The sequence below is a fragment of the Cetorhinus maximus genome, chromosome 11 (genome assembly GCF_964194155.1).
Source record: "Cetorhinus maximus chromosome 11, sCetMax3.hap1.1, whole genome shotgun sequence".
In the NCBI taxonomy this organism is placed as follows: Eukaryota; Metazoa; Chordata; class Chondrichthyes; order Lamniformes; family Cetorhinidae; genus Cetorhinus; species Cetorhinus maximus.
Genome location: NC_135889.1, coordinates 15789865 through 15808628, shown reverse-complemented (window position 1 = coordinate 15808628; position 18764 = coordinate 15789865). Strand labels below are relative to the sequence as shown.

Here is an 18764-nt window from a genome sequence, read left to right as displayed (position 1 = left end):
CAACCTACCCAAGGTTCTGAAGGGCAGGTTTCATAAATGTTTGAAGATTTTATATGCAAAGGGAAACTATATCCGTTTACAGGGAAGAGCAAGAAAGGATGTCAAAATTGAAGGGACACAGAGGCTGTTATGAGGTAGTGCCATCTGTTGTCCAGAAGGGTTATTTAAGGAAAGAGTATTACTTGGTGGGGTTCATGGGGGAGTCAAACCTATTTCATTGTATAAAGTAAATTTAAAGTGATTTGAAAACAGGAAAGGTTATTGCTGGGTTAGTAGAGAAATTGCCCATTGCAGGGTTCAATTTATTCTAGGAAATGATATGGCTGGATTACAGACGTCGACTATGCCTACTTTCATCGAAGCAGCCTGTTGAGACACAATCAATAGAGGTTTTACAGAAATATCATCCTGGATTGTTTCTAGATTTTGTGGTGACCAGGCCACAGGTGCACAAGTTTAAACAGGAAGAGGAAGAATCTAAAAAACAGGGGGAGGATGCTGAAATTCAGTTGGCTGGATCTATTTTTGGAAAAACACTCAGGAGGAGAAAGTTGAAGAGGATAAGGTTGAGGTGTTTAGTTCATTGAAGTTAGTGAAGTTACAGCAGCAGGTTCCAGGCTTAAAGCAGTTATATCAAAGAGCTTATTCTGAAACGGAAGCGGATCACATTCCAGAGTGTCATTACATTAAGAACAAATGTGTTAATGAGGAAATGGAGACCGCCTCATGTTCTGGTAGATGGAAAGTGGGCGATAGAGCACCGAGGAGTGATACCATCAGGCTGCCGGAATGACATTTTGAGAGTGGCTCATGAAATTCAAATGGCTGCACATTTGGAAATTATGAAAACTCAAACTCAGATACAAAAAAGTTCTATTGGCCTGGACTACATAAAGATGCAGTCAGCTTCTGTCAAACATGTCACACATGTCAGGTGATAGGAAAACCTCAAGCAGTAATTAAACCTGCGCCTTTAACCTGTCCAGAAGCAATATCTTTAAGAAAGATTACAGCAAAGGTGTTTATGAAGGAGTTAACCAAACTCTTTAAAAGGTATGGATTACCAAAAGAAATACAGTTGGATCAGGGTTCGAATTTCATGTCACAGCTGTTTAAATAAGTAATGAACAGCCTAGGAATAAAGCAATTTAGGTCGTCAGCCTATCACCCTGAGTCACAAGGTGCCTTAGAAAGGTGGCATCAGACTTTAAAGACTATGATTAAAGCATTTAGTCAAGACTACCCACATGATTGGGATCGAGGGATTCCCTAATGACACCCCTCATGTGTAAACAAGGTTCAGTCCTTTTGGGTTAATTTATGGTCATGGAATAAGGGGACCACTCAAATTGATTCAGGAAAAATTAGAGAGTCAAAATTTTGAAACAACTCTCCTGGATTGTGTGACGAAATTGAGAGGAAGATTAAGTAAGGCATGTGAGCTAGCTAGGAAACATTTAAAGATATCTCACCAAGTTATGAAAGCAAACGCAAATAAAAGGGCAAAGGCTTGTAGTTTTGTGGCTGAGGAAAAAGTGTTAGTATTGTTGCCAGTGTCAGGCGAACCGCTGAAGACAAGGTTTGGTGGACCTTACCAGTTTGAAAAAAGACGGCGGGAGGTAAACTATGAATACCCCCAGATAAAGAGTCAGCGAGTGTGCCATGTAAATATGCTCAAAAATTATTTTGGCAGAGGATAAACAGGTGGTGGTATTGGTAGTTGTAAGTAAGGAAATGGGGATAGAAATTAAAGATTCTGAAATTGACCTTCCTCTGATTAAATTGGACAACGAGGAAGTACTTAAGAATCTAAATGTAATGTTACCTTCCAGAGAAGTGTTGGAGTGATTTAAAAGAGCTTTTGCAGTCGCATAAAGCGATTTGTGGAAATAAATTGGGAGAAACAATGCATGATGTTAATGTTGAGGATTCAGTTTCAATCAGGCAACACCTATATAGATTAATTCCAGTAAAATTAGCTCAAGTGCAGAAAGAAATTGAATTTATGCTTCAAAATGACATAAGAGAGCCCAGTCACAGTAATTGGAGCTCACCGATTGTAATGATGCTGAAACCAGATGGATCACAAAGGCTATGTATTGATTACTGAGAAGTGAACGCAGTGACAAAAGCAGATTCATATCCTAATCCATGATTGGAGGATTGTGTCGAGAAAGTGGGACAGTCAATGTTTATCACAAAAATGGACTTGCTGCAAGGATTTGGCAAGTGCCCTTATTGGAAAGAGCAAAAGAGATTCTGTGACGCTGGATGGTCTATATCAATGCAAAGTAATGCCCTTTGTATGAAAAATTCGCCAGCAACACTTCAGAGACTAACAAACAAAGTGACTGAGGAACTGAGCAATTATGTTGTTTATATTGACGACTCAATAGTATTCATCCAAACGTGGGAAGGGCATTTACAACATTTAAAGGAATTGTTTGAATGACTGCATGAAGCCAATTTGGCCAAAAGTGAGAAAGTGCAAGTTACATACTTAGGCCACACTATTGGACATGGTCAAGTGGCCCCACGAGATGCAAAAGTAAAAGCTATTGTCGAATTACCAGTGCCGATGACAAATTGGGAAGCTTTGAGATTTTTGGGTATGAGTGGATTTTATCGGAAATTTGTGTCAAATTTCAGCAGTGTAGTTGCTCCACTGACTGGTTGTTCAAAAAGAATAGAAAATTCCAACAGGCACAGAAGTGTCAAAGGTGTATTCAACAGCTTGAAAGCCGTACTAATTACTACACCTGATTATACAAGGCAATCTAAGTTGGCTATTGACGTCAGTGATGTGGGTGTCGGTGCCGTGTTGCTACAAGATGATGACCTGGGAATCGAGAAGCCAGTAGGATATTTCTCGTTGAATTTGAATGCACATCAGGATATTTCTCATTGAAGTTGAATGCACATCATATTCAACTATAGAGAAAGAGATTTTTAGTTTGGTGTTAACTTTGCAGCATTTTGAAGTGTATGTTGCAAATAATTCTTCAGAGACAGTTATGTATACTGACCACAATCCTTTGAAGTTTCTGGAGAAGTTTCAAAACAAAAACGCCTGACTGTTTTGGTGGAGTTTATTATTCCAACTGTTCAATTTATAAATTATACATGTTGGATGAGAAAATTTAATTGCAGATGCATTATCAAGAGTTTAAAATTCAAAAGAACTTGAAATGGAGAATGGACTGGAATCAACTATTTTTATAGTAGGCTTGTATATATATTTTCATGGTTGATTACAATAGTGTAATAGTTTCTGTGTGTAGATAAATGTAATAAGGAATACCAAATGGGTTCAGAAAATGAAACCATCTTTTTGAAATTATGATGATTCATTTTTTTGCAAGGTGATGGATGGTTTTTTAACAAGTGTTTTTGGGGAATATGGTGTTATTCTGTGAAGGCGGTGGTGCGTGTGTGTGTAAATGGTTTAATTAAGCTGGGGAAAGGTTACTACAGACAGGTTGTCTGGGAGGTTTAGGACATGAAAGGATAGGGGTGTTAGGTTTGTGAATTTGTAATGAGATATTATGGTGACTTGAGGTACAAGTAAATAAGTTGGATCTAACATTTGCAAAGGGAAGTCAGAGGTTACAAGAAACATTTTTGCATCTTACAGGAGTTCCATGGGTAAACAGAAGAGGGTATATTATATTTGATTGACCTGAAAGCAGAGACAAAATTGAAACATGAAAGATTTCATATTTGGAAAGATTTGAGTTTCAAAGAGGTCTGAGAACACTGGAACCAGAAATGAAAAGGAAGAAAAAGGTATTTTAGAGTTACTGTGGATAGCTTAGTGGCTGGCTGTTGGCGATTGGCAGTATGAGGAAGATCTCCTGGAAACAGCTCTAAGTTGGGAGGAAGATGCAGGTCAAGCCAGAAAAGTCTTGGGCTGCAAAAAGCATTCTAATTTGAAGTCTTGGATTTTCACAACAGAGTGAAAGAGTTTAAGAGGTCATGTGGTTTGCCTTTATTAAAGCTACAGCAGTTTGCATTGGGTAATATTACTGGATTTCATAATTAAACTTCTATAAGGTAGTGTTGCCTGGAAGGTGTTTACTCATGGGTTTGACCAAGTAGGGAGTCTTTTGGGGGGGGAATGTTTTGTAAGACTAATTTTAACTGTGTAACTGTAATCTTGTGTGTTTAAGTTTTCTTTCCTTCTTGTCAATAAAACTTTGGCTCTTAATTTTAAAATTCCAAAAGTATTACTGGACTTCTTGCTGCTGAGATCAGTACGTTTTCTTCTCGTTTTCAAAATACAGAAAAAGGGTATGACCTGTAAGCCGAGTTTCCCTCTGGGATTTGGTTTGCTCAGCAATTAGCATCTGCTATGGTCATAACGCATTATAAGCCTCTTATTCTAATCTAATACTATCCTTAACCTCCGTAGTAATCTTTCTTGATGAGTTTTTGTTGTTCAATGGAATGTACTTTCGGTTAACATTTTGAATTATTACTTTGTTTCACACTGTTTATTTACCACCATATCTTTTAGTCTATTTATCCAATCAACCTTAGCCGCTCTCCACTCAAACAAATCCAATTACATAGGCATAAATTTAAGATTCTTAATTGTGATTGGAGTATGTCATTTTCAAACTTAACGTGCAATTCAACTGTATTATGATCACTGTTTCCCAATGGATCTTTTGCTATGACATTACGAATTAACCCTGCCTTATTGCACAGTACTAGATCTAAATTAGCTTTATCTGTGGTTGATCGCACAACATATTGTCCCAGGTAACTGTCACAAAAGCATCCTACAAATTCACCCTCCAAACCAATGTGAGTGGTCCAATCTATATGAAGATTGAAGTCCCGCACGATATTACATTGCCTTTGTTAGATATCTAATAATTTATTGTTTAATGCTCTGTCCAACGCTATAACTGCTGCTCGGGGGCACCTATTATTTACACGTGTTTTCTAACCCTTGCTATTCCTGCGCACAATCCATTATGATACCACTTCCTGATTTTCTGAGCCAAAACCCTTTCTCAGAAATGTCAAGTCATCCTTTATTATCAGGGTTACTCCTCCTCCTTTTCCATTCTGCCTGTCTATTCAAAATGTTGTGTACCCTGGACTAATTATTTCCCAACCTTGATCACCTTGAAATGTCTCTCTGAAATGGCAATTACCTAAACCATTTATCTCTATCTGTGCCACTACCTTATTCTAGTTGCTCCATTCATTCAGATAAAGTGAGTTCAATTTTTTTGTTATTCTTTCCTGCATGGACCTAACTTTCTAATGCACTTACTGTTAAACTCTCTGTCCCTTCCTGTCACACTCAGTTTGTCTTTGCCCACATTGATATACTTTCCTATTGCCTCAAATTTTATCTCTGGATTTCTAAATCTTCCTTCACCCAAACGCTCCCCCATCTCAGTGAGCTTCAAGCCATTTTTCCTTACTCCAACCATATTTGCTGGTGCACTCTCATGTTTGTACGCTCTGTCCCTTCCTGTCACACTCTGGCTACCAATACTCATATTGCTACTCTGCACTATTGCCTTGCCCTGTCTCTAACTTTCCAAATCTCCATGTGAACCCAACACCAACTTGGTACAGGGAGGATACTGAGACTCTGCTCCATGAGAGCTGAATACGTTTCAGTCTCTCTTGACAGAGAGAAGCTGGTGGAGCAAGCCCATGGCTTCAATAGGATTGCAGGCTTTCCCATAGTGCAGGGTGCTAGTGACTTCACTTGCCTCAGTTCTCAAGTACCGCATGCCAATCTGTCCTAAACAGGAACTGAAAAGGATCCCACTTGTTCAACATCCAGCTGGTGTGAGACCAAAGGCTGCAAGTCATGTAGGTCAAAGTACAGCATATGGAAGGATATGATGCCCTCATTCTGTGCCAAAAGGTGGTTACTGGGCAATAAGGGCTATCCTGCTGATGACATGGCTGACCTCTCGGGTGTGCAGCATGTATACAATGAAAGCCATGCTGCTATATGAAATATGATTGTGCAAACCACTGACTAACCACTGACTTACCGAAACAATGTTTCTGCTGCCTGGGCTGCTCTGGACAGCCCTGCCGTACTCAAGCAATCTAGACAACTCTTTGCTGCTGGGTTGTCAATAAAGAACTTATCAGTGTGACACCAGTAACTGTAATTTCAAATCCCCATTTGCCAACAGTTTCATACGTCACCTTCCCTCTATTATTGGCCATTGCAGCAGTGCCCACTTGGCCATAATGTAAAAACCACTTCAAAATAAACATTCCAAACTAAACTTAACAATACAATTTTGCCATATTGCATACAAAAGTCAACTGATCACCCTTGTGGAATCCATAGGGCCTATCTTCTGGGTGCCTTTCCTTTCCTAGTTCTATGCAGTACTACCCCAGTGGCTGCAGCTTGGCTGGTAGAAGTAGGAAACTGCAGACGGCCTTGCAGGACGATGTTGAGTAGCTCTCGGCCAAGGCAGCCCAACTGTGGACTGCGCCATCTCTGGGCAGCAGCAGTCTGGGAGGTCTGGCTGGCTGACAGGCAACAGCAAGGGCACTAGCGGTACAAGAGCACAAATGTTGTTATCCTGAAAAAGAACAGCAGCCTCATACTCCCCAGAGCTCCTGCCACTCCCCTCGGGAGGCACCTCAACAACCCCAGTAATTTGTTGGAGGACTGATCAGCGGACTGCTGCGAAACTCTGCAATCCCCTTTGCACACTGGGATCCACAGCCATGATGGCAGCAGTCTGAGACTCAATGGCAGTAAGCTGACCTTGAATGACAACAGTCTGAGTTTCCGTTGCAGCACTCAAACATTGGGTGGCTGCTGCAACAGAAGCTCTGTTATTGGCCACCAGGCTCTGCATGATGACTGGGTTCACAAGTGTGCAACAAAGTTGGCTACCACTTTCATGCTGGAAAGGTTGGACAAACTCTGCAGGAAGCTCTACGCCAAGTTGCTACTCAGCCCCTACACGTTCCTTGACACTGACTGTAGGCTTTCTGGCAGGCTTCCCTGTGCACCAAGCTTTTCATTTTCACACCCATCAGAGTTCTTCTACAGGCTTCCCCAGCAAAATCCTAATTTCAATCCCCTGCACGGAATTGTGTGTGACTTTGCCTTCCTGCAAGCTGGCACCTACTGCCCTGATTTCAATTCACTGTGTCCAGTGGCTCACTAGGTGCAGATCCTGTCTAATCTATCTTAGATGATAGATTATCGGCAGGATTTTCGGCACCCGCCTGCCGCAGCGATCTTCTGGTCCCGCTGCAAGTCAACGGACTTCTGGCTGAGGCGCCGCCTCGCCCGCGGCAGGTCCCTCCTGCAACCGGGCTGGAAAATCCCAGCCATAGTGTCAGTATTTGAGCTGGTGGGTGGCTGCGAGATTGAAATCAACTGACAGTGCTGTCTTCCATCATCACTCTCTTCTTGGTGTACTTGGACTGCATGGCCAAGCTGCATCTCTTGGGTGCCCGAAAGAAAAAAGGAACAAGAGTAAGCTTGGTGCAGGGATGTGATTGGTGGGTGGGGCAGGAGGTGGACAGGGCTGGGGGTGAAGGGAGTGCATGCTTACACCATATGAAACTTGTACATCAGGAGAGATTGCAATATGGAAGTTAAGTGGGTTGTGAGCAGGACGACTGGCCATGAAAATACTGTCATCTTCAATGGTTTCAGCCCTGCTTCTGGCCACGGTCTCAGCAATGACCATCCCAATGATGGCCAACAGTCTCCTTCACGAGGACTGGATCATGCAGTTTCCCTCTGGTTAGCTCCTACTGTCTTGGGTGACATGCCACCTTGCCCTGGCAAAAAGGAGTGGTGCGTCAGTGAGAGTTGTACAATGTTTGGCTGTTGTTGCTATCTTAGTTGTCTAGCAGGCAGCATGTAGAAGTGAGAGATGTGGGTATGAGGCTTGCGGCAGAGCTAAGTGTGTGAGGGTGCAGTGAAGCATGATTGTTAAGCATGATGTCTGATTGAATGAGATTGTTTGTCAGTTGTGAGGGGGGTGTGGTGATTTGATGGCTAAGGCGACTTGTGCAGTTGGGACAATATCACATGTGAAAATGCATTTGCTGATCTTGACTACTCGTGTGATGTCAATGAACTTCTTGTGGCAGTGCAACCAGATCCTGCAGGCTTGACTCCATTGACCTCCACTGGTATCTGTCCCCACTGCCTTTGGACCATGTCCTTGCAGATACAGGGCATCTCTCCTCCTTCCCACCTCCTCCATCAAAACCTCCGTGCAGTTTCCGACTACCTTGGAGGCCATTCCTCATTCTTCCCCAGGTCATATTTTCTTCAACCATGACTCCCAGCATCTGTTCCAGCCACAATTCACCTCCCCTTTATGAGGTGCAGGCTAGCTTTAAGCATTGCTAGCCACTCATGATATGTCCAGCCAATGAATAAGTGAGGTTAGCACTGGTTGGATGCAAAGATCATTCAAATGAGCAGACAGCACAAAGTTGGTGTGCTGCCTGCATTGCAAACAACAGGCACTAGTTAATCATGCATTGTGATCCCTGACCCTGTCTTTGAGGACTATCCAATTTAGCCCCTATGATGTCTTCTCTGCTCCCTAACCTGAGAATCACTGAGCAGGTAGCATAAAACCCAGATATTTTCACCTCCATTATTTATTTTGTATAGGTCTCCAAGGAAGAACTAGAATATAAATGCAGAAAAGCTGCTCCAATGTGCTGAATTAGCACATCACAGCAAGTATGTCATTAGGGGCAGCACAATTGGCCTCAACTGCACTAGAGGGGTTAAAAAAGAAATCAGTCAGGGCTAGCCCACATCGATTGCTTTATAGTGACCCACGCTGAAAATACAGAGTCAAGAAAGGGTCTTTTCTGCTTGGATGTTGAGGAGAACTATGGCCATGATAGCTTCCACAGCCAAATAGTCTGCCTCAGATCACAAATGGAGGATGGCCAACTTGAGCAAGGTATTGAAGGGCTGTTGGCAGCTGCAGAACCATGCCCAGGTGTCAGGAGAAAACTGAAAATGAAAAAAGAGCTGGCCTTTAAATAAGATACACAGCACAGCAAGTTGAATTCAATAAAAAACAAGTCACTTTTTTCTGCTCAGGGTAGGCGCTGTCTCAAGCACAGCAAGTATAGGTAAAATAGAACTACAGATTACAGCCTGGTCAAGTACATCATAAAGCCATGCAGATGAGTGTTGAGCAAAAATTGTGAGCTGGGAATTTGGGTTATTTCACAGTAAATAACAGGCAGCAGGTAGATGCTAAAGTAGGAAACACATGATTAGTTTACACTTCTAAAGTGTAAGTGATTTACTACAAGTGTTCTTAAAATTTGACTCAATACAAAATAGTCGACATATCTAAGCATCCATGTGTAATCTCTGGCTTTGCTGTTCCATCTAACAGCACAGCATTGATGTAAATTAGAGTGCAATTATTTCAAACTAATGGTCTACTTACATTGAAAATCCACAAGCCAGCAGCCAGAGATGATCCCCATCAAACATTTCATGGTACAGAGAGCATGGTCATTGGGAACAATAACGTGCGTCACTAAAAGCAATAGGAAATCAAAACACTTGGTTAAAAATATTTTCAAACAGGCTATAACATAATAAATCATTATCTTCCTTTCCCAATGGACTTCAGCTTGCAGGTCAGGCTCTGATAGTTCAGATAATAGGATTTGTCCATTCATAAAAGATAAAGTGAAACAGCCATCACTACCAAGCTGAATCACATCAAGGACACAGAGACCCTTAAACCACTATTCATGTTTCATTATATTATCTAATTAAACAGTGATGTGTTACTGAATTTTCTGCATTCACCTGCCAGCATTAAAACTGGCAACTGAAAAACAGGAGAGTACCCTCCTTGGCAGTGAATCCTTAAAGACTGTAATACAAGACGTACGCAACTTTGAAACACATGCAAAATGCAACATTAAGTTGCGCCTTTTTTAAACTACCATCAACTTGTGAACACCTGACAAGGGCAATGTTTGCAAATTCAGCTGGTGGAAAAGTAACCTGCCAGCTGGTAGCACCAGACACATCAGCCAAATCAGAAATGATCACGCAACAAATTATTGGTGCACTCCATGGTTACGAGCTTTTCCATGCCACCATTCCTCTCCAAGTCTCCTCCACACAATGGCTTCTTGAAATCCACTGCTGCTTGTGATTTCACATCTTGGAGACAGACTCAGTGGCGCTGCAGCAACAAATGGACAACTGCGTAAGTTAGTCACAACGAGCAATCGCTTTCTGGGTGCCAGGCCATCCCCTAATGTTGGCAAAGGTCTGAGCAAGAAATCTCATCGGGGGTCGATGCTCAGTCTGCCCATGGAAGAAAAGATGGCAGCCCCTTCCCCTGGTTCCAATGCTGCCTGTGGAGGCAACAACATAAATCAAGCTGTTTTATACAGAGCTCAGTCCCTCTAGATCTGCTACTGCAGAAGTTGGGGCTGCGTTCTGTGCTAACTCTACAAGGAAGCCTCAGGCCCATTTCCCTTTCGTGCCCGTGTTCTGGTTCTCTTACCTTTCCTGAAATTACAGTCCATTTTTGGAAATGATGCAAGATCAGTACAGAATGCAAGTACTTTGGGGATTGGAGCCTAGCATGAATCCATGAATTTCATGCAACAGAGAGTCAAAAATGATTTCAATGGAAATATGCCAGAGGGGGTGGAATAGAAGGGGGGCTGGGGGAGGTCTCAGCTGACCAAAACTAAACACAGCAAAAGGCACCGAGCCCAAAGATACAACAATGATGTTGAAACATCTGAAAAACCAAATACAGAATGTCTGCAAAATTAATTACCAGGATAACTACATTATAAACAATAAAACAGTAATGTATCATAGATTTCCACAGCATAGAAAGTCAACTGGTTCATTACACTTTCGCTGGCTCTATTCATTTAGTCCCATCTCTTTCCCAACATAGTAGGCTTTTATTATTTCTTAAATACTTACCCACTTCCTCCTTGAATGCTCATATGGATTGTGCTTCCAACAGTTTTCTTTCCCCCAATTTACCTCATCAAAACACTTTATACATTTTCAACATTTCGATCAGATTTCCTCATAAGCTTTCTCTGTTCAAATGAAGAGTCCACAGTTTCTCTAGTGTCTCATCTTTATGAATCTCTCCTGCATTTTCTTCACGATCTCAAGATCCTTCCTAAAGTAGGCTGTGCAAAATGGACATAATATTCTAACTGATGCCTAACCAATGATTTCTATACATTTGGGACCATCACTTTGCTTTGTACGCCACGTCCTATTTATAACATCAAGGATTCCAATATCTTTTTTCTTTGGCTAGCTCACTTTTTGATTATGCCTCTGAAGTGCCTTGAAATGCTTTTGTATGCTAAATACAGTATGCTATTGACATAGCAGTTGCTGTCAAGTTATCTTTCCATGTTTAAAGATTTGTGTATATAAAATTCAAACTGTGCCTACTTCTTTTGATATACATTTCCTCACTATTTTTCTCTGACAAATGCATCATTTACCTTTCTTTCTGTAGTACATTTGATCTGACTTCTATCTGCCCAATTTACAAATGTGCCAATGATTTCCTGAAGTCGTCAACAGATCTCTTCAGTTAACCATTGCGTATTAACGTATTGCGTCCCCCATATTCAGGAAAAGATAATTTGAACAGACAGCAGGAACTCTTCTTCAGGTGTAACAACAATCTGCATTGTTTCAGGAAGTAGGAGAAAAAGCAGTAGCTCAGTGTGAGACCTGAGAAATAATGGGCTGAGTCACATCTGGTCAAGACGGCATAAAGCTCCAGAAGAAAGAATATCTTCTATTGTTTTCCTACTCCCTGCATCACCAAACGAGTGTACAAATTTGTACTCCTGCCCATCCACAATTCTCTTTGCTTCATCACGGGCAGCCATTAACTGCCTCAGCCCCGAGCCCTGCAATTCCCTCGCTAAACCTCTCCACCTCTTGCCCTTTCCTGCAAGATGCTCATTAAAATGTCCCTTTGACCAAACTTTTACTCACCTGTCATCTCCTTATATAGCTCATTGTCAAATTTTGTCTGATAACACTCGTGCAAAGTGCCTTGGCATGTTTTATTATGTTAAAGGCACTATGTAATGAAAGTTGTCATAGTAGAGACTGAAAGGAAAGTGAATTCAAAATCTAATCAATCAAAACAAACTGCAATAATGATAATAAATCAGATAGGATTTACATCAAATATGTACAGGGAAACTGAATCATTTATCATTAAAGATTTACAGTAGCTTTCTCTGATGACTGACTTGTCATGGGTAGGGCATAAACTGAGCCACACAAACCAAATGGCCCAGGTTAAATCCCAATCTGGGACAAATTGGCTGCTTTCAGACAGATCAGAAGTAAGGTACAACTGGGTTCTGATAAAGGTCACTCAAACTGAAATTTTTTAACTCGTACGCTCCACAGATGCTGCCTGACCTTTTGAATCTTTCCACCATTTTTTGTTTTTTTATTTCAGGTTTCCAGCATCCGCAGTATTTTGCTTTTGCACTGCAACTGGTGTCATTGATGCTGAGTGAAGAGGGGGTTAAAATGATCCTGTGACCTAGGCTGGAAAGCCCTTATAAGGACACTGGATGAGGACACCACCAGGCTTAGTTGCAATATCTCCCACAGTTAAATAACTTGACAACACACAACAGCAAAGTAGCAAAGGTCAATCGCGGTTGGGGCCCAATCGTGAGCGGCGGACCGTTGCGCGGCCGCTCCTGGGTCCGCCCGAGGGGAAAATCCTCCCCAAAGACTCTGATTCCACCACCTTTTGAGGAAGAGATTTCCAAAGACTCACGGCCCTGAGAAAAAATTTCTCATCTGTCTTAAATGAGCAAGTCCTTATTTTTAAACAGTGACCCCTAGTTGTAGGTTCTCCCACAAGAAGAAACATACTCTCCACATCCAACCTGTCAAGACCCCACAGGATCTTAAAGGTTTCAATTAATGAATCTCTTGCTTTTCTAAATTCCAGTGGATATCCCAGAAAACTACCCCAGGTGTACTCATAAAATTCACTTTCTGACATATGCTGGTCTGCTTGTCGCAATCTACATGAAAGTCAAAATGCCCCATTAAAACCATTCCACCTTCACTACGTGCTTGTTTAACCTACTATTTATGCAATCTACCACTTCACAGCTGTAACCGGGGTCCTACAGACAACTCCTAAGTCTTAAGTCTTTTTCCATTTCTTAATTCCACCCATAAAGTCTCCACTACCTGCCTCTCATTATGTCCTTTGTCATTGTAATTAAGGATGAATGCACTTCAATAAATGCTGCTTCTCCTCTTGTATCATTTTCACAATCTTTCCTCTGGACCTTATAACCTGGTATATTTAGTTCCCAATCCTGACCATCCAGCAGCCACATATCAGTACCCTCCAAGTTGAATTTTCACATGCAATTCATTCAATTTGTTTCTTATATTCCATTTGTTATTTGAAGCTTATTTGGGCTACACCACCCCAACCAGTCTGTTAGCTGTAATGTTCTACTTCCATGCTTCTCATCACTCTCGCTCCTTGTTTAATTACTTTTCTCTTTTAGTTTTCCCTTTACCCCTTGTGACTAAAGTGCAATTTCTGACTGTTACTCTACTCTCTTCCTTTTTGCTTGTTTTGAACTATTGTTAACAGCATCATTAGTGCTACCTTTATAAAGGTAAAGGGAAATATTGTGCTACAATCACAGCAGTTAGCAATATGATGGGAACAACCCCTGTCACGCAGATGACATTTTGCTTGTGGCTAGTGAGAGGAAGAGGAAAGATTGGAGGCAAAACCCATTTTCTGTCTACCACCATAATGCGATGAAACTGCAAATAACAATGCCAGTGGAAGACAAAGCTACACAGGCCAATCCACACATCAGGCATTACACCCACCTCTGTTACCACCAAAATCCACAATCTACAGAACTAGAACTTCTCTGAAACATATCATGCATGTGTTTCAAGGTAATGACAAGGTTGAGGTAGGGATGAAGGAGTACAGAAATCATGAACGGCAGGAGAATGCCACCAGTGAAGAATCATAACCTTGGGCAGGGCTGTTCCGATGGGACCAGTAATGTTAGTGGTATTGCTGATAGCCCTCAGCATTGGAACAAAGAATGGGGAAGGAGCAAGAATAACAAGGGCAGTAAAGTAAGCTTGGGGGAAGAAAGGGGAGAATATATTAAGAAGAAACAAGCAAAAAATGTAAGAATTTGAGAAACAGGAAGTAAGGAGTTAAGTTGAAAATAAGCAGAAAGAACAATTGGGGCAGATGATAACTCGTGCATGATTAAATTAGCAGAAGGCAAAGGACATGATCACCTCAGCAATTTATTAAATTAGGAGTTTGAAAACGCATTTACCTCAGGCTGTAAGTGGGAGTGGCTGAGATTGCTGAGGGAAGCACGAACAGAAAGAGGATGATGCAGCATATAAGACAATGTGCAAACTTATAAACAATCATGGAGTTAACAAAAATAAGCAGGGGATTTGAACATATGGAGAGGGATGATTCGATTAAGGTGTCGTCTGTAGAGCTTGTGCCTAGTCTTGACCATATCCTGCTTATCGCACTGTAACATTGAAATAAAGGCAAGGCAAGAAGCAAGAACTGGAGTCTGCCTTTCATTTCACTGGAATAATTTAGCTTCATTTATTTTCACCCCGTCCCTGACACAATATTGGTTTCCTTGGGATGTCCAGCATGTTGCCTCTTCCTCTACTTTAAATGCTGATGCGAAGTAATTATTTAACATGCCTGCCATTTCGTTATTCTCATTTTTAAGGGGCCCATGTCACTCTTAACTCGCCTCTCTTTCCTAATATAGTTGTGTTTTGATCTTGAATTTGATCTTCCACAAGTGAAAAATATCTCCTCTATTTGATTCTTAATCTTAGGAACTTTTTAAGATGTTAGTTTTTTTTAAATCAAACAATGTTAAAATCTTTCAGCTGACTTCCTTTCTGCCAAAGCCACTATTCTTGGCAACCTCAATGTTCAAACACAGCAATGGCTCTAGTTCACCTTTTCCATAAATCAGTGCCACACTAATGCAGAATCCTTTGCGATTCTAAATGACTGTGGACAATTTGTTAATTAGTTTACCTGATCATGATAAAAATTCAGCCAATCTAATTTCTTAAACTTGCAACCTGACCTCTTGAGCTGTAAACATCTCCCCTACTGGGTTCTCTGTCTACCTCCTGCAGTATAGCATGAAACATATTCCTTCTCGTTTGGCACTAAACACCATATGCCGTGACAGTCTTGGCGAAGTCGTGGTTGCCTTTTCCTCACTTTTATTCTTTCGTCCTTTCTTTCTGTACCAGGGAGTCAAGTGTTATTTGTTAATAAATAATAATAAATGTTATTCTCAATGGCATGGAAGGCTTTGTAACTCACTCTAGCCTTTCCAACAGGTCTATCATTACAGCTATGTTCAATCATGCCTCTCATTCCGCTGCCTCTCAGGCACATTATCTTGATCTATCGGATTTATCCTGAGCAAACATTATTATTGAAAAGTAGCATCAACTACTATCTCCATAAATCCAGCAGGTTTATAATTCATATTATAAAGGTGTAAAAAAACCTCCCTCTCTTCTTTCCATCATGAGAGAGCTGTGCCTTTTTCTGGCTGGGATAGAGATCACCTCTTACAAAAGGTAGAGACAGTTTAGGATCATTAGGGCCAGAGGGATCTCCTGGGTTAGTTTCGATCACCTGTGGGGTGGGGGCTCACAGAGAAACTTCACCAGAATTTTCCCCTCAGTTTGGCTTAGGTTTTTAAATCTCCTTCACCTCTCCAAAAGAGAGCATAATTTTGGGTGAGGTGGAAAGTGTATATACTTTGATATGTTCCTAAGTCTTATTACCATTAACTTCTTGAGATCTTCCATTCTCTAAACTTCTTGGTGCTGAAGATATCCCTCCCATCATCCTCATGTTATGAGACTCTGAACTTAGCCTGGCCTTGCGTCCTCTCTTCAATCCCTCTTACTCCCTCTGCCCATCTTTCTTTCTCCTGGGAAATTTGCTCACATTTTCCTATTCATATGTGGTGGTTCTCCACACCCTTATTAATGCCAATTATTTCCTTCTATAACAGCATTTCAGGGAGTTATGGGGCTCTTGTTTATTTACAAATTATCACCATGAAAGTTTATTTGGCAGCATAGTTTGATGACTTAGCAATTCCAGCAGTGATTCTTTTGCCTATTTTACATGGTTGTGGAGCTCAAATTATTTAGCGGAGCAGCGCACCATCACTCAAATATCGATCTACATTCTTTCCAAAATCTTTAAAAAAGCAATAGAAACTACTGTCATTTCCATCTTTGTATGTTCTTGTCCAGCTAAGCAGCTAGAGTTAACATTTGGAATGTCTATGCAAAGAAACATACCTGAGGTATTAAATTCCGTGCAGTTCCCAGCTTTCAGAAGGTTGACTAATTTGTTAAGTTTACTCTTCTTGGCTGGTAGGAGTTCACTTCCCAACATCACTATAGGTCTATCTCTTCGCTGGCTTGCAGTTACCTACTCGTTGGAAAGACAAGGAATAGGTTAGTCTCAAATAAAATAAACACCTATACAGAGACATGCAAATCACTAGGAACCCACCCTTCATGATTAAACATGCACACACACCATGGAACTGAGCACCATGCGCTCATAACAAATGCTCCGTCAGTTATACCTCCTCTGACACCAACTTATGGATGCAAAAAATGCTAGTACTAACTTAACCCTTCTTAGGGCAAAGAATCAGCGAATGAGTGCTAAATACAATTACTCCTAAGAAGATAAGACTGTAAACATTAGAGTCCAACTGCAACAATTATTATTCCCTCAGTAACTGGGTCAATAATACCACTGTTTCAGACAAAATGAATGAATCAACTAGAAAATGTAGCTGCCCCAGTGGCTAAGTAATCCCACAGTTAATGCTGTTTTGAACCCAGGTTTGGCCCCTGTTTACATGGTGTTTTCTGATCCCAGTTAGCGTGCCACTGGGCTAGGGATTAGTAAGGAGTAAAAAACAAAACAAAATCAGCCAGTGTAACCATTAGAAACATAGAACATAGAAACACTGAAAATATACAGTGCAGAAGAGGGCAATGCGACCCATTGTATCTGTGGCAGCCAAAAAAAAGAGCTATTCTACCGAATCCCATTTTCCAGCTTTTGGTCCGTAGCCCAGTAGGTTACAGCTCTTCCAGTGCATATCCAAGTATTCGTTAAATTGCAATGAGGGCTTCTGCTACTACTTCACTTACAGGCAGAGTTTGAGACCCCCACCACCCAATATTCCCTATAAGTTGCACGAACATGCCCATGTGGGCCCTTTGCACTTCAACAAATCACCCAAACAGTCCAAAAAGAAAGTAATGGGTTAGTTGCCATGACCATTTCCTATTTAACTCATTGTCCAGTGATCACTGCTGAAAGCATGTGGACATCGAGAAAGGAGATTGGGTTCATCTGTGGCACCCATTAGGTGAACAGCGTACAGTCACTGTCCATGTTCATACAAGAATCGCCACTTGGGTGATGTGTAAAAGTCCACCATTGTAGATGGAACTGCACACCAGTCAATTGACGAAAATAAATTAGACAACACGAGTGCTGAAAGGAGCTAAAATTTTCATCTAAGTATCCATTAAAAGATTTATTCCATAGAATATTGCAGTAATAAAAGATGTCTTGATTGTTAAAGACAATTAACGATAATGAATAGGTAGTTACTAGATACTAAAATCCATAAACACTAAAAGAATTGCATCCCATCTCAGAATACATACTGCAAAGCTCTGCTCAGCAACTGGATCTTCATCTTTAGGGGAGTGCTGTAGAGCTGCAATCATTTCTTCAGAATTTGCATAATCAACAGGCCGCAAACCAAAGATATTGCTGAGGAGACAATTTAAAGGTGAACATTTCAGCAATTTAGCACGACAGATTTATTCTTAAAACAAATGAAACACGACTGACCATAGTTCAACTGTTCATAGCTTCAGGAAACCCAATTTGATCATTTTGGATACTGAGCTCATTCAAAAAACACACCGAATGAAGATTCGAAAAGACACATTCACCATCTCAGACACTAAGCACAGAAAACGGAGAATTGGGCAGCTCAGTATTTTGAAAAGTATCAATTTAGCACTTGGAGGACACTAAAATTTCCACGAAGTAAAACTGAACTATTATCCACAAATCCACAAGCCACGAATCACTGAACAACCTTCTCCTGCTCCTATGTTGCAAATTTCTCATTACAAAATGTGCTTTAAAAGAATTTGAGATATTGCTTTGATAAATTTATACACTTTTAAGAGCGTCTCCTCCTATGTTCTTCCTCTTGTGCTCTAAAATTGCAAGGTATACTCAATAAATTCTTACATGAGAAGAGCTTCTAGCGGGCAAACTCAAACCCTTATGTATGCACAAGCCAAGGGGAACAACTTACTGGATTTAACATGCTTAAAAAAAAGGAATAGAGAAAATAATAGGGCTTAAGATAGACATATCTCCAGGACCAGGGTATTAAAAGAAACAAGTGGGGAAACTGTAAATATGTTAGTCACGATTTTCAATCGTGCTGTATTTGAGCACTGTGTCATTGGATTGGAAAATTGCAAATGTCACTCCATTATTTAAGACAAGTGGTTACCAGATTCTGACTGGTCTATAGCAACTGTAATTAACTGCACACATAACAGCAGCTGACTG

General features: G+C 41.0%; 1 protein-coding gene across 1 annotated transcript in view; it reads right to left on the bottom strand.

The window, feature by feature from the left end:
• The window catches only part of LOC144686411 (BRCA1-associated RING domain protein 1-like), a 179791-nt gene that overhangs the window by 28885 nt on the left and 132142 nt on the right, over positions 1–18764 (bottom strand). Inside the window, exons 7-9 of the mRNA XM_078551567.1 lie at positions 17834–17942; positions 16436–16568; positions 9453–9545 (exon numbers count right to left, since the gene is read on the bottom strand). Of these exons, the coding sequence (XP_078407693.1) occupies positions 9453–9545; positions 16436–16568; positions 17834–17942 (335 nt within the window). The remainder of the gene's footprint in view (positions 1–9452; positions 9546–16435; positions 16569–17833; positions 17943–18764) is intronic.